At 45.2% G+C, this 26859-nt stretch overlaps 1 protein-coding gene and 1 long non-coding RNA gene across 38 annotated transcripts in view; one reads left to right on the forward strand and one right to left on the reverse strand.

Moving 5' to 3' along the window:
• Positions 1-26859, forward strand: part of NRXN1 (neurexin 1) — a 1023765-nt gene that overhangs the window by 970644 nt on the left and 26262 nt on the right. For 23 of the 37 annotated variants that reach the window (XM_079968418.1, XM_079968424.1, XM_079968450.1 and 20 more), the window contains one exon: positions 26536-26623. In XM_079968418.1, the coding sequence (XP_079824544.1) occupies positions 26536-26623 (88 nt within the window). Of the gene's footprint in view, positions 1-9003; positions 9272-26535; positions 26624-26859 lie in introns of those variants that run through there. The other 14 variants (XM_079968429.1, XM_079968427.1, XM_079968451.1 and 11 more) reach the window with 3 other exon arrangements.
• The window catches only part of LOC307211992, a 964702-nt gene that overhangs the window by 641838 nt on the left and 296005 nt on the right, over positions 1-26859 (reverse strand). The gene's annotated exons all lie outside the window — the stretch shown is intronic.

Below are 26859 nucleotides of genomic sequence, written 5' to 3' on the forward strand. Positions count from 1 at the left end.
GAAGTTAGTGCTAACCATAGGTGCCTCATTTGAGCATAAACTATGGTTAGACGAACCAGGGAACACAGTAAGAAACCAGTATGTGGCAAGAGGAGCAAGCCTATTTCTGGTCCTCTGGGTGGTTTGGAGGATTCTCCAAATTGAGCTGTGGAATCATACAAGTGGAAAAGAGCAGTGTGTTCAAAACCTGCATCTTTGGAATTGCAGTATATTTCTCTGATGATCTGGAAAGCTCAGTTGAGTGGTCTTGTCACTATGAAGAACTGGACTCTCTCCAAGGTTAGGCGAGAATCCATGTAAGCCTTTTTTCTTCCCTTTGTCAGAAACTGATAAAGTGTTCATGAGCGCAGGCAGCTCAGTAAAACGAAAGAAGCAATGGGTTTGATCCTGTGACACATGTGTAGATTTTATCCAGTGGAATCAATGTGACTTAAGGTAGTCAAGGCTCTGCTTTAACTATGGTTTTAACTATGCAATTGTAACCCCAACTTGTCTGCGAGTAAGCCTCAATGAATTCAGTAGGACTTATTTCTGAATTAGATATGATTGGGATTCCAAGGTTATTCCTACTCAGAGTTGACACACTGAAATTCTTATTATTTTTTATTATATATATCTATATTGGTCATTTTGGGTATGTTTTTTAAAAAACCCCTCAACGCAACTTACATTAAAAACAAAGAGGAAAACAGCCTAAGATACACAAGTAATAGAAAACTAGATCCAACTCTGTCCTGGCCCACTAATAAGTAAGAAGAGAATAATAATAATAATAATAATAATAATAATAATAATAATAATAATAATTTTTTATTTGTTCCCTGCCCATCTGGCTGGGTTTTCCCAGCCGCTCTGGGCGGCTTCCACAGAGACCAAAAATACACTAGAATATCACACATTAAAAACTTCCCTGAACAGGGCTGCCTTAAGATGTCTTCTGAATGTCAGATAGTTGTTTATCGCTTTGATATCTACTGGAAGGGCAATCCACAGGGCGTGCGCCACTACTGAGAAGGCCCTCTGCCTGGTTCCCTGTAGCTTTGCTTCTTGCAATGAGGGAACCGCCAGAAGGCCCTCAGCACTGGACCTCAGTGTCTGGGCAGAACGATGGGGGTGGAGACGCTCCTTCAGGTATACTTGGCCCAGGCTGTTTAGGTCCAAAGGCCTGGAGGAATGAACATGTTTTTACCTGATGGGTGAAAACAGATAGCAATAGTGGCGCCCTCCCTGTGGAATGCCCTCCCACCAGATGTCAAAGAGAACAACAACTACCAGACTTTTAGAAGACATCTGAAGGCAGCCCTGTTTAGGGATGCTTTTAATTTTTGATGTATCATAGTATTTTAATGTTCTTTTGGAGCTGCCCAGAGTGGCTGGGGAGGTCCAGCCAGATGGGTGGGGTATAAATAATAAATTATTATTATTATTATTATTATTATTATTATTATTATAGCATCAGGTGTGCCTCCTGGGGGAGAGCACCCCATAGCTGGTTATGGCATCCCTGAGAAAGCCCCTTTTCGTGTCATCTTCCTCCATGCCTCTCTCAGAAGGGTCACACACAGAAGGGCCTCAGATCAATAATGCAGGGTCTGGGTTGGTTCGTGTGGGAGAGGCATGACTAACATTAGTTCATTAATTTCAGCAGGTCTCCTCTAAGTTAAACTGAGTTGGTTGCAACACTGTGGAGCTAACCTACCTCATCAGCCTCTGGAGCGCCACTGCTAGTCAATGAGAACCATGTTGTGCTAGATGACCTGTTGGTCTGCCTCTGTGTAAGGAATGGTCTCTCTCCGCATTGCTACTAAGTAGGTTTAAACAATTCTTCAAATTGAAGATAAAGCAGTCATTATGGAAGATCCCTCTAAAATTTCCGAGATTCTGCCAAAGCAGTACTCATGACTCTTTGTGTGATTAGGTCATTTGACTGTGAAATGGCATTAGGGATACTCTCTGTACTGGTTTGTTTCTTGGATTTTAGTTGCATATGGATTTTATATCTCAGTTTGTTTTAAACTGATTAATTATACAATTGCCCAGATAACTTACACTATGGGGTGACTAATAAAGAAATTAGGAATGCTCTGAAACTGGGGAGTGGGGAGTGGGGAGGTGAGCAACCTTCTTGTAACACCATTATGTCTTTATCTTCTGTCTGCTAATGTTATCAACACAATAACCCTTACCTTGAATATTACATGGGCATCAGTCTTAATATCCTTGTGCACCCCTTTCACTTTTCACACCACAACAAGTCAGAAAAACGCATGAGTTGCCAAAGGTCATCTAGATGCCATGGCTATTTTATTTATTTATTTTTGTACTTTTCTGCTGTGAACTGGATGAAGGGTGGTACGAAGGGTGGCAAATAAAATAAATATACTTGCTAGCTGCTGAATTCTTCAGACTTGGGCTGAGCTGGCTTGGTTTTTGCACTTTTTCTTTAATTCAGAGCCTTCAGACTGAACTCCAAAACATTGCGCCCTTTGTATGTGGACATTAGTTTATCCGTACCAGTGAATTAATAATTCACTTCTCTCGAGTCGTGAATTTGTAATTTATTGATCGTAACTTCTCAAATCGTAGCCTAGCTAATGAGGTTTCCTCGTGTCACAGCTTTTGTTTGTAAATGTGCAGCTGGCTTAACTGGGTGCCGGGAAGTGTGTCACTTCAAAAGAGGTTTTACAAATTAGGGAAGTGTGCTCTGAAAAATGGATGAGCCTGTAATATTTTTGGTGACCTTAAAAAAGTGTCCTTTGGGCAGCTATACTCAAAGAGGTGTGAAATGGAGACAGAAATGCTTTCATGCTGCAGACAGTGGTGTTGTGCATCTTATTCTTCTTTAAATTGTGTTTTTACAATGAAGTGGAAAGAGTGGCTATCCCAAAGTCACCTAGTGAGGTTCATGACTGTGTGGGCATTTGAACCCTGATCTCCCAAGTCCTAGTCTAATACTCTAATCACTACATCAAACTAACCCATAGAAGCACTTCATGTATATGTAGAACTTCTGCCAGTACCATGCAATGTCCGTTCTGCCTTCGTAAGGAGTCAGTCTTCAGTGTGGCACCAAGTCTGCTCTGGACCTCCCTGCCAAGCACCAGAGTAGACCTGTTTAAATTAATGGACTTGCATTTTTCAGTTGGAGCTCAGCTCCAGCATCTCTCAGGTAGGCACCATTGCCATTCTAAGAGAATAAGGGAGAAGTTCATGGTAAGCTCCAGCACCTATTCTTCAAGAAAAATAGCACTGGTCACATCCATTCATTTTAATGGGTCTACACTGAGTAGAACTTAGTTGCCTGTAACCCACTGGATGCAGAAGCGGACTTAGATTTACAAAAAGATGCTCCCCTTTGTTTTGAAAGCTGCTTCTGCTCTGCGTTGTGCCAAAAGGTAAGATTAAGGAAACTGGCTGGTTGACGTTGGAAACTTTGGGAGGTTCTGATGTTGTTGTTTTTCCATCCGCTCCCAGAAGTGGTGCAAGAGATGATTATGAAATACAGTTTGCTTTCCCCCATAGCAGCAGCACATAAGGGAATACAAGCAGGTGCGGGTGTGCAGTTATTTGTACTGGTTAGTGGAGAAATGACAGGCGGTCTCTAGGAGGTATTCAATAGCTGGATCTGTTGCTAGCAACTGCCAAGCTCCGCAAGAGAATGAAGGGAGAATACTAGCGAACTGGCTCTAGCTAACGCTTGTTTTGCACCAAACATCTGCCACCTTCTGTTGGCCCATTAACAGAACCCGTCTAGAAACCCAGTGTGTTTTATTGTCAGGAAACATGCAGAACCTGACATGGGGGGGGGGGGGAGGCTGCAGTAGCGGCTGGTATGGTGAGAAAGAGCTGCAGAGCCACCGCCCATTGCTGATGTCATCGCATCTTACCTGGGCAGGATTGAGGCAGGGCGGTTGCAAGTTCAGGGCTGCATGGATCTACTGGCAGAGCCAATCCATTTCTTCTGTTGCTGCTCCGTTTCTTACCACCACCAATCCTATCCAGACAAGCTGTAGCAACACCAGTGATGGAAAGGTGGCTTCACAGCTCTTCTGTCCTGAACTAGCTGCTTGTTGTTGTTTAGTCGTGTCCGACTCTTCGTGACCCCATGGACCAGAGCGCGCCAGGCACTCTTGTCTTCCACTGCCTCCCGCAGTTTGGTCAAACTCATGTTAGTAGCTTCGAGAACACTGTCCAACCATCTTGTCCTCTGTCGTCCCCTCTCCTTGTGCCCTCCATCTTTCCCAACATCAGGGTCTTTTCCAGGGAGTCTTCTCTTCTCATGAGGTGGCCAAAGTATTGGAGTCTCAGCTTCGTGATCTGTCCTACCAGTGAGCACTCAGGGCTGATTTCCTTCAGAATGGTTAGGTTTGATCTTCTTGTGGTCCATGGGACTCTCAAGAGTCTCCTCCAACACCATAATTCAAAAGCATTAATTCTTCAGTGATCAGCCTTCTTTATGGTTACTGATACTCCACCCCTTTTTGGTATATGACCCCTGGTATTCTGACCCTCAGAGAATTTGATGGCAGGAACTACCAGAGTTTACTATTTCAGTCTGAGCTATCCACTTGACCGGCCCAGGCAGGTAAAACCTTGCCGACCCCTCCTGTAGAGAGTCACAAAGTGGGAAATGTGCTGGCTTTTTTAAAGCCTTTGGTGTCACAGTGTCACAAAGAATGAGCCCACAGCTGTTGTGGGATGGTCGTACAGAAGGGATGTCCTATAGAAGTGCCCCAGTCCCTGCATTCATTAGGGATGGTAAACCCATGGATCTCCAAGTGTCAGTGGACTTCAGTTCCCATCAGACACAGCTGGAATGGCCTGTTGTCAGTGATGATGGGAGTTGTAGTCCGGCAACTTTTGGAGGGCCACAGGTGGTTTTTCCAGCCATACCCGGTGCAACACTTGAGTTAGGATTTGCAAACTGTATCCAAATACTCACAGCATTGTGGAAGCTTCATGATGCCTCTTTAGATCCAGATATTTGGAAACCCTGTCATACTCCTGATGAAGAGGGCAGTGGGCTTTCCAGGCACAGAACTGGTCTTGCAGTTATATTACTTTCTCCCCTTTCTTCTTCAGAAAAGGCACTTGGATTTACTGAGCCCCGTCCCAAATTAAGCCTAGAGAGGTTAGCCTATAACCACGTGTTCTTTCATTTTTTTAAGTGGGAAAGTTTTTCACTCATTTCTGTACCTGGGAGCTTGAAACCTAGTGTAAAAAAGAAGAAGGAAGAAATCTCTTATCTGTAGGGCTGTGATGATAATCCATGAAAGTCACAAATTTTCCTGAGAGTGAGAGACTAGTAGCAGATCATATTGCTTACCCTTCATCACACAGTACTGTGCCATTCTTTCATTTTTGGAGCAAGTGTGGGAAACCAAAGAAAGCCCAACTTTGTAATAATAATAATAATAATAATAATAATAATAATAATAATAATAATAATTTATTTGTACCCTGCCCACCTGGCTGGGTTTCCCCATCCACTCTGGGCGGCTTCCACAGAGACCAGAAACACACTGAAATGTCACACATTAAAAACTTCCCTAAACAGGGCTGCCTTAAGATGTCTTCTGAATGTCAGGTAGTTGTTTATCGCTTTGAAATCTGACGGGAGGGCGTTCCACAGGGTAGGCACCACTACCGAGAAGGCCCTCTGCCTGGTTCCCTGTAGCTTTGCTTCTCGCAATGAGGGAACCGCCAGAAGGCCCTCGGCGCTGGACCTCAGCATCCGGGCAGAACGATGGGGGTGGAGACGCTCCTTCAGGTATACTGGGCCGAGGCCGTAACTAAATATCATAACCCAGCAAACAGGGAAATGGTTGAAATGTGGGAACTTCTTCTAGTTCTGCCTTTTCATTCCGAGTTCATGTTCCCTGTCTTGGAGACATAATCCTTAGGTGCTTTGGGAATGTACTGCGTAAACATAGCCAGAGACTGTAATCTACAAGCAGCTGATTTTCAACAGGCACCTACAGCACTGCCAAACACATATTAGTCATCCCCTGGAATCTGTGCAGCAAATAGCCGATCTGTGGTCTGTACCATAACCATGTCGAACCACTCTGCAGAGGAAACATTTGGAGGATTCTGACAATAAGGTAACTGTGGCAGCCTGCCACTCCAGAGCAGCTGTCGAGCACAGAGGTAGGAGGAAGCTGTGTGTTTGTGCAACCACCTGCCGCAAAACTAGAATAGGGATTAGGTAGGGAGGCTGCCAGAGGAGTTGAATGTGGTCACAGTCCACCAGGAACATGCATTTTTCACCAGCCCTATTCAAGTCAGGATTGCCAAAAGTCTGATTTGAATGGAGCATGTGCATTAGACCCTTCAAGGGGCTTATTCCTCCAGAGCCTATATGGCAGATTGGAGAGAAACTCCTGATTCACACACATACATGCATTTCTTTGATGGCTCAATATAAGAGCATAAGTAGGACCTCTGCTGGATCAGACCAAAGGCCTATCCAGTCCAGTATCCTGTAATGAACACTAGCCAACGTGATGTCTATGGGAAACCTGCAGGCAGACCATGTGCACAACTGGAGATAGTACACAGCCATCACGTCTGGTCACCAATGATGTACTGGACAGGGTGGTGGACACACCAGAACAGCATCAAGCTGAATTTATGCAACACACTGGGATAGAGAGCAGGGAGGAGTCTGGTGGTGGTGAGGTTGGGGTGTTACAAATGCGCAGGATTGTTCCTGCCATCACATTTGCACCACACCAGCTTTGCCACAACCGTGTTTCTCCCCTTCTCCATCCTGCTGACATATAGATAGATAAACTTTATTCGCATTAGCCAATGGCCATAGCAACATAAAACAAGCAATATATGCAATTAAAAAGACAATGGGTAAAAAGGGCAATCAAATGACCAAGATTATTGTTCAGATAGTGGCCCTTAATCTCATTGCACCCTCTATAAACCTAGCAACCTTTGCTGTTGTCTGATCATTTTGCTCTGATAAAAGAAAGAACAATGTGGCCGCAGATGGGCGGCCTGGGATGATAAGTAAGTGTGGGGTGATGATCTCATTCCTCAGATCTTTATAAAGGGGACAGGACAGGAGAACATGAGCCACTGTTTCCAGACTGACCATCCTGCTGAGCTGGCTAGATGTTGGGTGAGTGGCACAGCCCTGCCACACTATCCCCGGCAGCTTAAAGTCATCCGTTGGCGACCATTCCCAGAATTTGTGCTTGCGAATTCCATAGTTCCAACAATGTGCTTTTCTCCGCAATCCCTCCATGTGCGATCAGGGCTGTGGTTTGCCTCAGATAAATGACGGTCGCATCTCTAGGATCCACAGCCAGTTGTGAACATCTGCTTCATAACTGGCTTTGAGTCAGTCTCCCGACATAATCTCACGCAGCATAATCATAAATCTTGGGCAAGCAGCTGTGAAAGGCTGAGGACAGCTCTCCACCCAGCACTCCAGGAACTAACATTAAAGAAGCCAGCCTTCTTTTATAGCACGCTGAGCGTGGAACAAAAAGGTTTGAATATCAAGCCATTATCCTGTTCGGCAGGTACGGCTGCTTCTTAGAGCAAATTAATTTTTTAATTGGTGTCATGGGATAGTACAGAGCAACAGGTTTATCTGTGAAACCAAGCAAAGCTTTGTGGGAGAATTCACGCTGATAGGTCCATGACAGGTTATTGTTTCCAACACCTAAATGTTAACCATTTTTAATTAGCTTTGGAACTTTTCTCCCTGCTTCTCAGCCACATTTCACCCCCCCCCACACACACACACACTGCTGAACTGAAGCAAACATATGTAAAATCTCAATTAAGATTGCTTCATTGCATAAAGAAAATATTGAGCAATGTAGGCTGAACCAAATATTCACCCTCCTTACACCTCCAGATGCATTTAAATTGAATTATTGGCTCTCCTTCTTTCTTTTTCTGTCATGCTGCCTGTTCAGCGGGCAGATGGGACATTTGTCAGAGATGATAATTTGTGGGCTGTTAATGCTGAGTCTGGGTGGTACACAGCCTGTCTATTGTGGATTACAATGTATATTATTCTATTTTAGTATGCTGACTTCATTGGAGATGCGTTTGTTTTGCATAGTGTTGTTGTGAACTGCCCTGGCATTGCTGATGAAGGATAGGGCCGGCCCTACTGTTAGGCGAAGTGAGTCAGCTCCTTCAGACAGCAGATGCTGGGAGGTGGAGAATGGCAGTGAGATGCTGCAAGGCAAAGCTGTCTTTGCCGCATGGCCTGTCCTACACTCCCTTAGCTAGCCAGTTGTCCTCAGGTATGGTGGAGAATCCTCTCCTATTGCTTGTGTTAAAGCAATATGTTTTGGGTTAGGAACACACTGAGCAGCCTTCTTTTCTGGTGATTTTTCTCTTTTTTCTGTTTTTGAAAAGGTATGAAAGTCTAAAATTAAATTTAATGCATTTCGCATGCAGCAAAATATACATTTTCCAATGCTTTTGATTCATTTGATGGAAACAGTAAAAAAATGAAAATGCATTTTCCAATGCTTTCCAATGCATTGTCCTATAAATATGCATTTTTCTAATATGCATTTTCCTATAAAATATGCATTTTGTATGCATTTTTATATTATATATGTGTGTGTAATATATATGATATATATGTGTGTGTGCACAATGTAAATGTGCAGGTGTGCATTTTTTGCACACAGAGAGTTTCCTTCTGATTCACATGCATGTTTGGGAGAATCGGATGGGGTGCAAAAAGCACACTGAATGACATTTCCCTCCATTTTGGACTGTACCTCCTTAAAATTTCCTGCCGTTCAAAGCAGAAGGGACACGTTTTGCAAGATACGCTTCAAGATTCAAAAGCAGGGTGTCATATAGCAGGGTGGGGAACATTTGTACCTCTAGACACTGCTGAGCTACAACTCCCATAAGCCCTCACAAACATGGTCGATGGTTGAGGGGTGAGGGGAGTTGCAGTTCAGCAAAATCTGGAGGGGCAGAGATTCCCCCCCACCTGCTGTTTAGCCACTGATCAAAAGAATAGACTTGATCCAGCCAAAGTTCAGCACTTTTAACTCTCATTGATTTCAGGAAGGCAGTTGAGCAACTGCTAAACCTTCTTGTGTTTGAATGATGTGGGATTTAAATGGGCTTTATCTCTGGCTGAGAGGAGCAGGTCGTAAGTTAAGAATAATATTTGGATTCTTCAACGTAAACTCTGAGCCAACCAAATCCATTGCTGCTCATGTACTGACGTCAGGTGTTCCGGGCTGTTATGACTAAGGTCAGATTTATGGTAAGTAAAATGCAGGGAAATTATCCTTATTGCTACTTACAGTACACACTTAATAAAGGGACGTAAGCCACAAGTGCTTCACGTAATTGGAAGTGATTTGGTGAGAAGCCTACGCTTGCCACTCCAGCATGCGCAAATCGTAATCGTATCTTTGAGGCTCCCTCCGCAGCTTTTCAGATTTGGGATGTGCAAAGAGACACGGCGCTTTTGCCCGGCTTCCCTATTTGCATTCAAGATCCTCGGCACTTTGACGGATGCGCACGGCGGCCGCCTTTCTAAAGTACCAAATCGATACATTCAGTGGAAGGTTTAATTATTAGCATAATCTTATAAAAGCTTCCCAAGCTGATCCGCTTGGAATGCATCTTTTGGAAAACATTTGCTACGCTGCTTGATGCCTATAATGGGGCAGCTGCTGTCTTTTGGTCAGAGGCAGCAATGCCTCTGAATAACAGCCACTGGGAACCACAGGAAGAGAGAGTATTCTGGTCCTTCTCAGAGGGTTTCCCACAGGAATCTGGGCAGCCACTGGGAGAACAGATTGGCTGGACTAGAGGGGAGAGTGCTCTTGTGCTTGAATCCTGCTTGCTGGTTTCCTGTAGTCTTCTGGTTGACCACTGTGAGAGCAGGATGTTGGAAGAAGTGGGCCATTGGCCTGATCCAGCAGACTCTTCTTATGTTCTTGTAATGCCCTCACATTGCTTGCCTGATCTTCTTCTTTAGTGATCACTCATAGCCAAGTAAGATGGTCTTCCATAAACACAGTTTTAACAGTGAGTCTATAAGTGACTGTGCAGGCCAATTCTGGATCCTCGCGTCCTACCACAGTGGGGACATAGGTTTCCAGGTGAGAGGTGATCACAGCAAGTGTTTGCCAAGCGTGCCTTCCTCTTGGCACATTTCTCCCTTTCGTCCTGAGTTCGAGCGTCTTCAAAGCCCATGACACCTTTGGTAAAGTTACAGATAGGTAGCCGTGTTGGTCTGCCATAGTCAAAACAAAATAAAAATTTTTTCCTTCCAGTAGCACCTTAAAGACCAACTAAGTTAGTTCTTGGTATGAGCTTTCGTGTGCATGCACACTTCTTCAGATACACTGAAGAAGTGTGCATGCACACAAAAGCTCATACCAAGAACTAACTTAGTTGGTCTTTAAGGTGCTACTGGAAGGGAAAAAAAATTATTTTGTTTTGACCTTTGGTAAAGGCTGTTCTCCAATTGGAGCACTCGCAGGCCAGTGTTTCCCAGTTGTCGGTGTTTATACTACATTTTTTTAAAGATTTGCCTTGAGAGAGTCTTTAAACCTATTTTTCTGACCACCGGCGTTACACTTTCCAAATTTAAGTTCGGAATAGAGTAGTTGCTTTGGAAGACGATAATCAGGCATTTGCACAACATGACCAGTCCCATGAAGTTGATGTTGAAGAACAATTGCTTCAACACTGGTGATCTTTGCTTCTTCCAATACACTGGCATTAGTTCACCTGATAATGAACTATGGGCATTAAGTGACTGGACATTGCTGGATCTGCAGGTATTTAGTGATTGTCTCCATCCCTGTGAAAGTTCCCTTAATTTATCTAAAAGGAGATCCAAAGCACGAAAGACGAACCCTCCAATATTTTAGAGGGGGAAACAGGGACATTGGTGTGTATTTTACATTCTACCTCCCCTGTATGGGGCATCATGCCTCTGAATACCAGTTGATGGGCATCACATGTGGGCAGAGTTGCCCTCATGTGCAGCTTGCAGGCTTCCTGCAAGCATCTGGTTGGCCACTGTGAAAACAGGATGCTGGACTAGATGGGCCACCGGCCTGATCCTGCAGGCTTTTCATGGGTTCTTACATGCTTGGGTAAAACCAGCCCTCTCACAGATAGCACCACCCTTCTTTTGGATCAGGGCATCCCAAACTTTGGTCTCCAGCTTTTTTGGACTACAATTCCCATCATCCCTGACCACTGTCCCTGCCAGCTAGGGATGATGGGAGCTGTAGTTCAAACACAGCCGGAGGTCTGAGTTTTGGAAACCCTGTTAGAAATGAAAGATGTTGTAGAGGAAGGTTGCAATGATATCACAAAAGCTAACATGAAATGCATTGGGGAAGTTCAACAGCTGTACTTTGGGGTTTTTGCTCAAAGGCTGCCAAAGGATAGCTGCTCCCCATCTAGGATGGATTAACTCTGATTAGCCCAGTAATCCATTCAAAATATGCTATTCCATTCCACCTAGAAACACAGTGCAAATTGGTTAGCATATTTGAAGACCGCCAGTTTGTGTGTACTAATAAGCCATTCTGCTCCGCTCATACACATTTAATGAAATAGGTTTTGAAATCTCTGAAAGGCAATTTGCATGAATAATTATGTTGCATCCCGTGCAATTACTTCAAGCATTGCCACTGAAGAAGCTTTGAAAGGCACAAAGAAAAGATCGGCAACATTTCCATTGTTGGCACGGAGGCTGTTGGGGCATGCCACAAATACTTCTGCAGCAAACTTCAATGCTGCTGTCCTCAGCACTGGCGAAAGCCATGCCTGTTCTTGTGGAGTAAAGGGATTCAGGACAGGCAAAAGGAAATACTTAACATGCATAGCTACACTATGAAATTTGCTCCCAGAAGATGTAGTGATGGCCACCAACTTGGATGGCTTTAGAAGAAGATCAGACAAAATCATGGAGGATATCAGTGGTAACTAAGTCATGATGGTTGTGTTTTGCCTCCACTATTGGAGACAATATGCCTCTGAATACCAGTTACTGGGGAGCACAAGTGGACATTATTTTCCTCCCCTGTTTCCCATTCTGTCGGAATTCCTTGACATCCCTACTCAAGAACCCCTAAGTATCAAGGATCTCGGTTACCTTCCAGAATGCTTCTTTATGCTTCACAATGCCAGTTGCTGGAATCTGCAGGTAGTGAGATTGCTGATGTGCTCACATGTCCAGCTTGGGACGCGGGTGGCGCTGTGGTCTAAACCACTGAGCCTCTTGGGCTTGCAGATCGGAAGATTGGCAGTTTGAATCCCCACAACGAGGTGAGCTCCGGTTGCTCTGTCCCAGCTCCTGCCAACCTAGCAGTTTGAAAACACACTAGTGTGAGTAGATAAATAGGTACCACTCCAGCAGGAAGGTAAATGGTGTGTCTGTGCACTCTGGTTTCCGTCATGGTGTCCTCTTGCACCGGAAGTGGTTTAGTCCTGCTGGCCACGTGACCTGGAAAGCTGTCTGTGGACAAACGCCGGCTCCCCCGGCCTGAAAGCGAGATGAGCACCAAAACCCCATAGTCGCCTTTGACTGGACTTAACCATCCAGGGGTCCTTTACCATGTCCATCCCAAGTGCATGTGGTTGGCCAACAGGATGCCGGTCAAGATGGTCATTGTCTTGGTCCAGCAGGTTCTTCTTGTGTTTTTATGCCCTCTATTTCAGTGGTGCCTCCTGTGTTGGGGCAGAGCTGTCCTCCCAGCATTGATGCACCATATCTGGATGGCACTAGGGTGGAGCCAGTTGGGTGGCAAGCTTGGAGTTGCCTGGGACACACTGGCAGAGCCAGTCCAGCTCCCCTGCTCCCCAGTCCCATCCTTACTGCCTCATTCCAGTGCCACCCAGATAAGCTACATCAGTGCCAATATCAGAAGGGTGGCACTGCTCCACCACAACAGGAGCTACTGGTATGTTTTCTATTTTTGCTTTGACGTTCCTATCGTTTTCAGCGGAGGTAGCGTTTTCCATGCCATTTGTTAGCTATGCATAATAAAGCCAAGAAGAATAAAAATAAAATGGTTTGCTTGCTTTTTAAGCAGCCCCCCTTTTCTTTTAATGCAGCAATAAATGGGGTCATCGAAAGCCCTGGTCGAGAGAGAAAAAGCAGCGTAGCGTTAAGGAATTTCAGCAAAATAAATTGAATTTATTATTATTATTATTATTTTGTTCCATCACCAGCTATCCGAAGCCTTAAGTTATAGCAGCAGTAATTTGCAAGCCTTATCTCTGTGCAGACATTGTGTAGCCAGTGATAGGGCACCTCCATGCTTGTACTCAGCTGCATACTCGAGAGCTACAATGAAGATCAGAGATATTTTCCTAAGCTATTGCTATAGCAACATTGTAAGAATTTCCAAGGTCTTTCCCCCTCAGGTTCACACCTGCAGTTCCTTTCAATTATTGAAACAAGATGCATACCCATGTTGAAATCCGGTGTAGTGATACAGTTAGAAGCCAAAGAATTGGTTTTTGTCTTTGTTCTTGTGTGTGTGAGAGAGAGAGAGCGAGAGCGAGAGAGAGAGAGAGAGAGGGGGGGGAAGGAGGGAGGGAAGGAGGGAACAACAACAACAAAACAAAAACAAAAACAGATTCACAAAAATATTGTTGTTCAAATTGAATTTTCTTTTTATGGAGAATCTGATTTTAATTGGCCAAAGACTGTTTGCACAACAATGAGCACATCCAAGCACAAGTGCCGAATCCCTCTTCCCTGGGAACCCTGGGAGTTGTAGTCCTGCAAGGGTGATAGCAGGAGTCTCCTAACAATTCTCAGTGTAGAAGCATAGAATTATAGCGCTGGAAGGGACCCCAAGGGTGATCTAGTCCAACCTTCTGGAACGCAGGAATCTCAACTAAAGCACCCATGACAGGTGCCCTAACGTCTGCTTTTAAACCTACAACAAAGGAGGGTCCACAAGCTCTCAAGAGAATTCATTCCACTGTCTAACAGCTCTATTGCAAGCAATGGTTTCCAGAATTCTTTGGGGGAAACAGAGCCAAATTGCCCCGTTCATTAGGAGCACAGTTGCCCTGTTGCAAGAGTGAGAGAAAGGGAAAAGAAAAAGCAATACTTTGTGGGAGGGAAAATGCACCCCATGGAAGACAGTTAGCCTTTTTTTGGAATTCATTTTCTAGCAGTTACTTAATTAGTGGGGAAATGGCATTTCATGGGGATGGGGATGTCAGGAGCTCATCCTACACTTGAGTAGGACCCTGACAGAGACACATGCCCAACTGGCATGTTCTCTTCCTCCTGGTCAATTGTTCGGGAGCTTCAAAAGCTTTCTTCAGCCCAAACATCACAGACACCGATGCCAACAGACATCGGCACACTTAGGGATACGCAGAGTCTTCTCAGTTTGCGTAACAGACCTCAGCAACTCAGCATTTTGGCTAATCTACTTTATTTACATATAAACACACACGGAGCACTGCAACATGGCTCCCTCTCTCTCTAGCATCAGACAGCAAAGAGAAAAAGAACAAAGCACAATAGTCCCACTTCACGGAATACAGTAACCCAAACATCCTGTCTCCGTCATTTCCCACTCTGTGGAGTCAAAACATACACCGTCATGTGATAGACAAAAATCCCATGACTGCAATCACGGAGCAGGAATTCTAACACCTGTGACTCTCCAGATGTTTGCAGTTATTTTAATTTATTACTTTTCCTCTAGGGAGATTAAGGTGACATGCACATGTCTTCCCCCTCCCCAATGACCTTATGAAGAGAGTTAGGCTAAGAGCTGAGGAACAGCCCAAAGTCAAGCTTCATGGCTGAGTGAGAATTTGAACGCTGGTCTCCTGTATGCCAGTCCAGCACTCAAACCACTAACACCATACTGACTCTGATATGTTGGACTCCCATCACAGGGCTGGCCCAATACATTTTGCCGCCTGAGGCAAACCACAAAATGGTGCCACCCTCCCCGCCAGGGAAGAAGGGGTGAGTGGAGATCTACAACAGGAACAAGGGGGAATAAAGATCTACATAAGGATCCCCTGTGGATCCTGCCACCTAAGGCAATTGCCCTCACCTTGCCTCATTTATGGGCCGGCCCTGATCAACTTTATTGCCTAGAGCTGATTGGAGATGGATTGACACAAAGTTATTTTCCCCACCAAGGAGGCTTAGAACCTATTGTTTATCTGCTAAAGAAGAAGAAAAGTAATATTGGATGCAAACTGGTCTTGTAGCATGCTTCTAGGGGCAAAACTGTTTCACTGCAAAGGTTATATGGAACAGATTTTAGCTAAGTAGGACCTCAAATTAGCTTTCCAAATAACCAATTTGAAATGCAGCTTAATTCTTTGTTGTTGTTGTTTTTAAAAAAAAGAATTGAAAGAGGAGAGCTGTTCGGATGAAATAAAATCCTGATTACACTAACACCTGGATGAAAACTTTCCAGCAGCAGAAGCTGTTTCATCAAATATGTGTTTTACCAAAGCAGTAGGCCTAATGAAGCTTGTGTTCTAATTGGGAAGCAATTAAAGGCAGCCTCCATTTCAGTGCATGTGTGCCTAACTCCCATTAACTTTAATGGGAGTTGCGCATGCCAAATGAATGGGCACCAAATACTCCCTGTGTACAAATGTTTCTAAGTATATGGCTCAATACGTACAGCAGACCGGCCATCGATCAGTTTTTATTAAATAGGCACCGTTCAGAGCTATCAAAATCAATGGGGAAATTGCTAGCAAGTGTCAGAATGATACGCGAATTACACCCTTCACAAAGTGGGTGTTTGGGAAATTGTAGATGCAATGTCGTGAAGTTCTTGACTTCATCCTCACCTTTCCTTTTCCTTCCTCATTCCTTTCTCCCACACTTCCAAACAAAGGAAAAAGGAAACCATGGCAGTATTGATGAAGATAACTGTTGTGGAGCTTTGGCAATGCTAGAGGTGCTACTTTGGAGGTGCCCATTATCGTGTAATAAGAAACACAGGAAGATGTTGTATGCACAATCAGACCAGTGATCCATCTAGCTCAGTATTGTCTATCATTTCTATGTGTAAAGTGGAAAGAACCTGGTAGACATCAGGAAAGTTGTCATGGAGTGATAAACCATAGTTTAGTGTTACAAGGAAGAGCTGCAGTGGGCCTCAGGCTTGCACACTTTCTCCTTTTCCCTCCCAGGACTCAACCACAAGGAAGAGATCTGAAGCTTTTCCTTTAGATTAACCACAGTCTTCCATTACATCCAAACCCTAACATGTGGTTAACGCTAAGCATGGTTTGTTGAAACAAGCCAGCTTCTTAAACTATAGTTTGGAGTTTGCTCTACTTCAGCAAACCACAGTTTAGATTAAGCAAAAGCAGTTGGGTTCAGATGACACAGTTTTGTTTGTTTAGTCGTTTAGTCGTGTCCGACTCTTCGTGACCCCATGGAACAGAGCACGCCAGGCCCTCCTGTCTTCCACTGCCTCCCGCAGTTTAGTCAAACTCATGTTGGTAGCTTCGAGAACACTGTCCAACCATCTCATCCTCTGTCGTCCCCTTCTCCTTGTGCCCTCCATCTTTCCCAACATCTGGGTCTTTTCCAGGGAGTCTTCTCTTCTCATGAAGTGGCCAGAGTATTGGAGCCTCAGCTTCACGATGTGTCCTTCCAGTGAGCACTCAGGGCTGATTTCCTTAAGAATGGAGAGGTTTGATCTTCTTGCCGTCCATGGGACTCTCAAGAGTCTCCTCCAACACCATAATTCAAATGCATCAATTCTTTGGCGATCAGCCTTCTTTAAGGTCCAGCTTTCACTTCCATACATCACTACTGGGAAAACCATAGCTTTAACTATATGGACCTTTGTTGGCAAGGTGATGTCTCTGCTTTTTAAGATGCTGTCTAGATGATGACACAGTAAGGCGTGGTTAATCTAGGCTGGAAGCAGAATGCCCATACCCAGAGCTTTTTTTTTTCAGTGGGAACTTGCTGGAACTAACTTCCAGCAACTCTCAAGTGGGTGCCAGTTCCCTTATAATAGAACTAGGGAGATGTTCATGGTGAGTTCTGGCACCTCTTTTTCTAGAAAAATAGCACTGTCCATACCAGAGCATTGCAGGGAAAGGACGAACATACAGTGGTGCCCCGCAAGACGAATGCGTCGCAAGACGGAAAACCCGCTAGACGAAAGGGTTTTCCGTTTTGGAGGCGCTTCGCAAAACAAATTTCCTTATGGGCTTGCTTCGCAAGACGAAAATGTCTTGCGAGTTCCTGCAGGTTCCCCCCCCTTTTTCTAAGCCACTAAGCCACTTATCAGCTGATCCGCTAAGCCGCTAAAAGCCGCTAAGCCGCTAATAGCGCTAAGCCGCTAAGCCGTCAGTGGGCTTGCTTCGCAAGACGAAAAAACCACTAGACGAAGAGACTCGCGGAACGGATTAATTTTGTCTTGCGAGGCACCACTGTACAAGCCTTAGGCCACGCATAGGCACACTCGGCCCTCCAGATGTTTTGGGACTACAACTCCCATCAACTCTGACCACTGGTCCTGTTAGCTAGGGATGATGGGAGTTGTAGTCCCAAAACATCTGGGGTGTCGAGTTTACCTATGCCTGCTTTAAGCTCAACTTGGATCATTCCTGTAATGCTAAACTATGATTTAGCATCACATCCAAACCACTCCATGCTCTCTCTTAAATAATGCTATTACTTTCACCCTTCTGACATAATTCCAAGGCTCATTTTCATTTGGAGTAAAAACAAGCGCTTTGGTTTTAAATTCCCATTTAGGTTTCCTTAGTTTGAACACATTAATCACTGCAACGTGCGCATTTTAAATAACTCTGAGGTGTAGGGCCAATTCCAAGGAAAAACAAATGAGCGCTCAGTTTTCTGAAGGGGATTTCTGAGATGAAGAGAAAGCTGCTTTGCACATTAATCAGCCTAACACGGTTTCCTTCTGCTGCCGCCAAAGAAATGGAACATGGCTCAGATTCATAAGCAAGGCATCTTTAATGAGCAGCAAGGGCCACATCGGAAAAACCATTGCTACTGGATATTAGAAAATATCAAGGGGCTTCACCATAAAATAAGAATCTCTGAGGAAGGTCCAGTCCAATGCATGTTTTCTATTTTTGATTGATGAGGACAAAGGCCCTCTTCTGATGAAATTCTCCCCAATTACACCCAGCTGGATCACTTTCTCCCAGTGTGTAAGAAAAAATACTTTATAAACAAAACCTTTTATTCCAAATGACTTGAGGAATGGGGAGGAGGTAGAGGTTAGTTGATGTCAAGGAGATGCCAGGCAAGTGCAGGTCATCCACAGGGAAGGAAAGAGCTTGAGACGCGAAATGCAATTAGCTTTTATTCACAGAAAGTAGCAGCACAGAAGAGTTCCTCTAGCTCGACTTACTCAGCTTGAGACATTGCTGAAACTGACCACTTCCCCCTCTTGACTCAACTCTGGATCCCTCCCCAGCAGACAAAGACTGGGGCGAGGTGGTGGGCTCCCTTTCTGGGCCTGTCTGGCTGGTTGCTCAGCAGTATGCAGAGCTCTCCTCAAGTGGGGTATTAGAGAGGAAAGAGCCAGCAGCACTGGGACTGTCCTGTTTCTGGGTATCAGGGGCCACCTCTGATTCCTCTTTGAGTCTGTGGTCACACTGTGACTCTCAGCCTCTAGCCCTGTCCTGGAAGGTTCTCCTTCTTCTGACATCCATTACAGTTGGTGTTTTGCAGCCAGGGGTGTGTGTGTGTGTTTACTTGCTCTGGATCTTTTGTTTTGTCCCAGGTTTTGAGACTGCAATTATAACGCATTTATTGCAATTTCTGATGGAGATTGCTGTTCAACCATGGAACAAACTCCCTTGGAAGGTGGTGGCTTTCTAAGCAGAGGTTGGATGGCCACCTGTCACGGATGCTTTAGTTGAGAGTCCTGCACTGATTGGGGTTGGACTAGACGGCCCTCAGAGTCCCTTCCAACTCTACAGTTCCATGATACCATGAGATTATGGTTTCCATTAGATGCCCCAAGGACACTTGTCTCACCATGTGCTGGTTTCTCTGCTTTGACGTGTGGCACAACCAATGTGTCACCAGGATCTCTGTGTGGTCACCTATTTAGATAACCCTTATAGCACTTTAGTAGTCAGGGCTCCTTTTCCCTCAAGAATCCCGGGAACTGTAGTTTGTTAAGGGGGCAGAATTTCATGGCTCATTGGCGATGGCAATTATTATTATTAGTAGTAATTATTATCATTATCATTATCATTATTTTATTTTATACCCTGCCCGTCAGGCTGGGTTTCCCCAGCCACTCTGGGTGGTTCCCAACAGAGGACTAAAAATAGAATAAAACTTCAAACATTAAAAACTTCCCTAAACAGGGCTGCCTTCAGGTGTCTTCTAAAAGTCAGATCATTGTTTATTTCCTTGACATCTGATGGGAGGGCGTTTCACAGGGCGGGCACCACTACCAAGAAGGCCCTCTGTCTGGTTCCCTGTAACCTCACTTCTTGCGAGGAGGGAACTGCCAGAAGGCCCTTGGAGTTGGACCACCCTCAGTGCAGAATGATGGGGTGGAAAGAGAGACAGAGAAAGTTGCATTAATTTCCACTTGTGGCCTAATGTGTTAAGTGGCCAGGGAGTGAGAAGGCAGTCTTGGCTGGTTTTCTAGGCGGGAGGCCCTCTCAAATTCCTGCACTTAAGGAAGAAATATAATACTGATAATTTTCTCATTATGGTAATGTTCCTTCCAGAGAATGAAATACCTTTCATATGTTAAAAGACCTCAGCCATGGTGCTCTAGGTCAGGGGTGGGAAACCCTTTTCAGCTGAAGGGTCAAGTTCCCTTCTAAGCTAATATCTTGGGTGGGGTGGGGGAACCTGCCAGTGACGCTTGGAGCCAGAAGCAAAGGTGGGTCAATATTACCTTTTTCTCCTTCCAGCCAAGCGAAAGTCATTATCAGGGACCTGTTTCAGGGTGGATGGAATAGTCAAAGAAAGTGTGAAGCCAGGGAGGGAGAGGGCAAATTCCTGCGTCCTTGTTCCCCTCCCCACCCCACCACTGGCCTCACCCCACAGCCTGAGGCTGGTTGATTGATGCATGGTGTTGTTAATAATAATAATAATAATAATAATAATAATAATAATAATAATAATAATAATAATTTATTATTTATACCCCACCCATCTGGCTGAGTTTCCCCAGCCACTCTGGGCGGCTCCCAATTGAATATTAAAAACAATACAGCATTAAATATTAAAAACTTCCCTAAACAGGGCTGCCTTCAGATGTCTTTTAAAAACAGGATAGTTGCTTATTTCCTTCACATCTGAAGGGAGGGTGTTCCACAGGGTGGGCACCACTACCAAGAAGGCCCCTGTCTGGTTCCCTGTAACCTCACTTCTTGCAATGAGGGAACTGCCAGAAGGCCCTCGGCGCTGGACCTCAGTGTCCGGGCTGAACGATGGGGGTGGAGACGCACCTTCAGGTATACTGGGCCGAGGCCGTTTAGGGCTTTAAAGGTCAGCACCAACACTTTGAGTTGTGCTCAGAAACGTACTGGGAGCCAATGCAGATCTCTCAGGACCAGTGTTATGTGATCCTGGTGGCCACTCCCAGTCACCAGTCTAGCTGCTGCATTCTGGATTAATTGCAGTTTCCGGGTCACCTTCAAAGGTAGCCCCACGTAGAGTGCATTGCAGTAGTCCAAGTGGGAGATAACCAGAGCGTGCACCACTCTGGCAAGGCAGTCTGCGGGCAGGTAGGGACTCAGCCTGCGTACCAGATAGAGCTGGTAGACAGCCGCCCTGGACACAGAATTAACCTGCACTTCCATGGACAGTTGTGAGTCCAAAATGACTCCCATGCTGCGCATCTGGTCCTTCAGGGGCACAGTTGCCCCATTCAGGACCAGGGCACCCCCACCCTCACCCACCTCCTGTTCTCCCAAAACAGTACTTCTGTCTTGTCAGGATTCAACCTCAATCTGTTACCCACCATCCATCCTCCAACCGCCTCCAGGCACTCACACAGGAAATTCACCGCCTTCACTGGTTCTGATTTAAAAGAGAAGTAGAGCTGGGTGTCATCTGCATACTGATACCCAGCCCAAACCCCCTGATGATCTCTCCCAGTGGCTTCCTCTAGATATTAAAGAGCATGGTGGAGAGGATGGAACCCTGAGGCACCCCACAAGTGAGAGCCCACCACAATGAGCTTTGCCCAAAGCGGCTTACAGCAAACATTGGAAACACTGAAATAACCCAATTGTACAAAATAAAGAGCATGGAGCATGTCAGTAAATCCAAAAATGACAAAACAGCAGCTGTTCTAACATACATAGAATAAATTCAATATTACAAAAAAAAGCACCAATCTATTTTACTTTCATCCATTTGTTTATTCGATTTGCACCTAAATGCAAAGCAAATCAGGTGTTATCTGAGCAGGAAGTTTCTGTTGCTGGTCTTTCTGCACTCCCAGAATGCAGTTCAGAGGGAAGGGCTCCTATCTTGCCAGGCTGGCTCCCATATCCTTACTATGGAGGAGGCTGGCAGTAGCAAAAGGCAAGCTTTTGGGAAGGCAATGATAACCAGTCTCTTCCCCCAGCCTCCTGGAACTACCAGCTTCCAGTTCAGGTCTTGTTGTACTTCTCCATCTCTACTCTAGGAAATAATTTTGGACTTAACTAATGCTATGCCTTGAACTGAGCTTTATTTTTCCCGAACCTTTCTTCTCCTGTTAAGGTGACCCGTCTCTTTCTCGTATTGCTTCAGAATTTTTTGTGGGGGGTGGGATGCGGGTGGTGCTGTGGTCTAAACCACTGAGCCTAGACCTTGCCGATCAGAAGGTCGGTGGTTCAAATCCCCATGACGGGTGAGGTCCCGTTGCTCAGTCCCTGCTCCTGCCAACCTAGCAGCTCGAAAGCACGTCAAAGTGCAAGTAGATAAATAGGTACTGCTCCGGTGGGAAGGTAAACGGCGTTTCCGTGCGCTGCTCTGGTTCGCTGGCTACATGACTGTACGCCGGCTCCCTCAGTCAATAAAGCGAGATGAGCACCACAACCCCAGAGTCGTCTGCGACTGGACCTAACGGTCAGGGGTCTCTTTACCTTTACTTTATGGGGTTGGGCTGCTTTTCTTGGGAGAGAATGTGGGTGTTGCACACATATTTATTTTCATTCAATGGGACTCTACTTCCTCAACTTGGAATGAGAGAGGAATCGGGGAGTGCTGGCATCTAGCGCCACAAGTTAAGGCCTGTTTCTTTACCCCCCTCCCCCAATCTTGTTGGGGGATGGGCAGGTGGTTTATTGCTCGGAAGAAGCTTATAAGCTCCAGGGAGAGGGAAGCCGAAGAATAGGATTGATTAATGTGACATATTTGAGTTTTCTTTCTACTACTGTCTCAACAGAGAGTCAGAGAGACCGGCTTCACACACAGTAAATTAAATTTAAATTACACAGTCTTGGCGAGAAAATTGCTCAGTTAATCTAGCCTCCTGAAATGAAATTTTAGGGTTTTGCTTCCCCCGCCCGCTCCCCACATGAACTCCATCCTAATTTTTCACACCCTGTTGGTTTCTTCTAGAAATCCCATCAGTTTGGGTTATTTTCTTTTATTCTCCCTCTACCTCTCTCTCTCTTTCTTTTTAAAGCCAGGTATTCATTTTCAGCAAGTTTATCTTACGGCTCAGGAATGTAATATGCCTGGCCTCAAACAGGAAGAAGTAACCAAAAAGATTTAAGCTGCTTCTCTTATTTTAAATATTTATTTTTGATGGAGAAGAGACATGTGGGCGTGGGGGGAGGGGAGGAACCAGCAAAGAGAGGCCAGAAGCCTGCAATATATACATATATAACATCAAAGTGGGGTTAATAATTTTTTTTAGCAATTGGCAGGTCGTAGGCACCACAAAATGCCCATTTAACAGAAGAACAACTGGTAATGCCAAGTACCTTTCGGCCAGTCATTATCTCTCAGCCTGACCTACCTCACAAAGCCGTTGTGAGGATAACACACGGTGCAGGAGGTTGCCATGCGTCGGAAAGGCAGCATATAAGTATTTTATTTATTTATTACATTTAATATCCCACTTTTCTCCCAAGGTGCTGTCCATACTTCTCCTCTTCCCCTCCTCCATTTCACCCTCACAACAACCCTGTGAGGTAGGTTCATCCAAGAGTGAGAGACTGTCCCAAGGTGAGCTTCCATTGCTGAGTGGGGATTTGGTCTCCCAGGTCCTAGTCCAAAACACTGCACCACAATGGCTCTCAGCGTGGCATAGTAAATGAATAATCATAAAGAGTAAACAATTAGCCATAAATAAGATCAGTAGATAAATTGTTGTTGGCATCTGTCGGTCTTGAGAGGCAATAGAAGAGTGCAATATACTATGATGCTGCATGCTTTAGTTGGATCAGAGACTGGATTACATTAGATAATAATGATATTTTAGACTTAGAGGGATGGAACAACAGATATGGCTGGCATGCCCATCTAATTTACAGCAAAGTGGAGGTGCACAAAGAAGAAGAGTGCAACCTTTCATGTTTGTCATCGTCATGTCCAAGGATAAGTCTTGAAACTCTTACACTTGAGTAATGGCCAGATTCCAAGTCTGGAGTTCTGTGTTGTCTTCCAGCCTTTATTAAGCCTAATCTTCAAGAAAGCCAGAGAAGTTTCATCACTGAGAACTTCCTTGCTCCCTTCTCTATGTTCCACTGTTCGGCAGTGGAATGGTGGTGGACTCTCTTTTCTTGGAGGTCTTTAAGCAGAGGTTGGATGGCCATCTGTCATGGATTCTTTAGTTGAGATCCCTGCACTGCAGGGAGTTGGACCGGATGACCCTTGGAGTCCCTTGCGACTCTACGATTCTATTATTCTATGTCTGTATGTTACAGATATGTGTTGTGCCTTATTCACACATATATTACGTACCCAAAAAAAGTCAGAATGCTTTAAATGCCCCTGTGCAAAAAGAAAGGAGACTGCAGTGAATGGAAATCAGCTTGGAACACAAGCCTTTCTTATTTAACTCTTTAAAAGAAAAATCCAAGAGGGTTTGATGCTAATGTGAAGATGGATTTGCCCAGTCACCCAAAAGGCACTCTAATCCAAGCATGTGTTGTTACGATTATTTCGCTCTGTATGTCATCTCATTACAAGCTGCTGGCAAAGACAGAGGTTCTCCTTTGCCTCTTAAATCCCCCTTTAATGAAAACTCAGAACAGCTGCCCAGCAAATTATGGGCGTTTATCATGGGTGCTACTAACAGCGACCAAAATTCATTTTTTTTGCCAAGCAGATTTTCCTTCCATCTTTCACCTATCAGTTTTGGGGGTTTTTTAAAAGGAGGGTGGAGTGGAATTGAAGCATGGGGGAATGACTGCTGTCAGCAACATTGACACTGCCGGCTGGAACATATTTTCTTCTTACTTAAAGTTGAGGAGGTGTCAGATTCATCCTCAACTTCTTTTGAATGCCATGCATGGATTAGAATCAGCAAAAAGACCAGGGAGGCAGAACATTAGGAGGAACATCCTAATGGTGAGGGCTGTATGGGTGGCACTGTGGTCTAAACCACTGAGCCACTTGGGCTTGTTGATCAGAAGGTTGGCGGTTCAAATCCCTGTGACAGGGTGAGCTTCTGTTGCTCTGTCCCAGCTCCTGCCAACCAAGCAGTTCAAAAGCACACCAGTGCAAGTAGATAAATCGATACTGCTGTGGCGGGAAGGTAAACATCGTTTCTGTGCGCTCTGGTTCCATCATGGCATCCCGTTATGTCAGAAGTGGTTTAGACATGTTGGCCACATGACCCAGAAAGCTGTCTGTGGACAAACGCTGGCTCCCTTGGCCAGAAAAGCGAGATGAGTGGCGCACCCTATAGTCACCTTTGACTGGACTTAACCGTCCAGGACGCCTTTACCTTTAGCTAGTGGAGCAGCCTGCCTCAAGAGGTGACAGGATCTTTTTTTCCCAACAACCAGGTACAAACACTTCTCTCTTGCTTCCCTCCCTAGCCTACCTTCCCTTTATTGTCTCTCCACCATAAAAATGTAAATTACAAGTTCCTAGGGCAAGGATCCAATCTCTCCCCCACCTCCTTCTTCTTTTTTGCTGGTTCCTCTGTAAAGTACCGTGTACATTGAAGATGTGATGTAAACCACTATTCTCATCAAGATAATGTATTTCTAGAGTTGGCAGCCTGGTCTGCAGTTGCTCAGCACTGTTTCCACACGCCACTGAGCTGAGCCCCAGCTGAGAAAAGGCATTAAGTCTGGATTCCCCGCTTCTGTGTGTGCGCAATTGCACCTGCTTTTCTAATTGTTTGTCTTGGAACCGAAGTGCCCTGCTAGGTTGTGAACTCTGAAGTCCCCTTTCCAATGGTAGCTTTCCGTTGCCACTTGAGAATTTGCTTTCAGGATCCAGGAGGCAGCGCTGGTGACTTGGGCAGAAGGGAGCCCAAGCAGTAGGTGGAGCCAGAGCTGATGTTGTGTCAGAGCCAAGTATTCTAGTCTTGTCTCCATCTGTCTGCTGAGTTCTGCAACACAGGGCCACGCAAAGGAGTAGGGAGCTGGGGGCCAGGGTCACCATGCCTGGTTGTGCATAAGATGCTAGGCAGTTAGAAGCTGCCTGAGGTCAGTGGGGCTCCATTTGACCTAACCGATTAGCCACCCGCCCTGTGGAATGCCCTCCCACCAGATGTCAAAGAGCCCAACAACTACCAGACTTTTAGAAGACATCTGAAGGCAGCCCTGTTTAGGGAAGCTTTTAAAGTTTGATGCATTACTGTTTTTTAATACCGGTATTTTGCTGAAAGCCACCCAGAGTGGCTGAGGAAGCCCAGCCAGATAGGTGGGGTATAAATAGTAAATTATTATTATTATTATTATTATTATTATTCAGTGCAAGCAGCTGTAAGCAGGACAAAAGGGGATCAGAAAAATCCTGGTCAATACCTCAAGTTCTTGGGAGCTTTGAGCCTTTGAGCCATTGAGCTTGTGGGTTGGCCAAGAAGAAATCAAAGCCCCCTGAGTCACTGAGATAGGAAGGCAAGCAGTTCCTTCCCCCAGCATCTTCCAGGTTAGGGGCTGATAGAATCAGGTGAGAGAGGAAGTACAGGTGAGATGTTTTGAGAACTGAATCTTTTCCCCCAAGGGGTGGAAAGGAGGAGGAAGAAACAGGTTTGTTAAATGCAGAGGGGTGGGTTGTCCAATCATTGGGGGAGGGGTGTGGGAAGAAGAGGGGTGAAGTAGTGAAATGATGCTGAGGAGGAGCACCAAAATTGGAATACCAAGGATTTTGCAGATGGAGAGGTAAGAGAGCAGGTCCTGTTGTCCCACTGGACCGCTGACATAATCCTTTGTTCACTCTCCAGTAAAAAAAGAAACTGACATCACCATCTAAAAACAACAGCCAAAAGCTTACAGAGTGTTGTGAGTCTCCTACGGTTGTGGATGCCTGCCTGTGCCTGCCAACCTGGGCAGTTTGACAGAGGTGAGCACCTAGTTGGACCGGTTTGATTAATTGAAATGGGCTCTTTCTTTCCTTTGCAGACCACGGATGACATCCTGGTGGCCTCAGCCGAATGTCCCAGCGACGATGAGGACATTGATCCCTGTGAGCCGAGCTCAGGTGGGTTAGGTTAGTCAACTTTTTTATTCCTTTCCTTTTTGTTTTGATTCTTTGCATGTAGCAGGGGGTAAAAGGTGCAACCTCTTTTCAGGAACGACAGAAGAGCAATCTCTCTTTCAACCTGCAGTGTTCTGATGGTGGTAGAGACAGAACTCAAGTCTCTTTCTAGCTCCAGAAGATACTGGATTTGAACCACCAGCATAGTCACATTCCTAGTTTAGAAGACAGAGGATATTTAAGGCTTC

The sequence above is a fragment of the Podarcis cretensis genome, assembly GCF_951804945.1.
Source record: "Podarcis cretensis genome assembly, chromosome: 3".
In the NCBI taxonomy this organism is placed as follows: domain Eukaryota; kingdom Metazoa; phylum Chordata; class Lepidosauria; order Squamata; family Lacertidae; genus Podarcis; species Podarcis cretensis.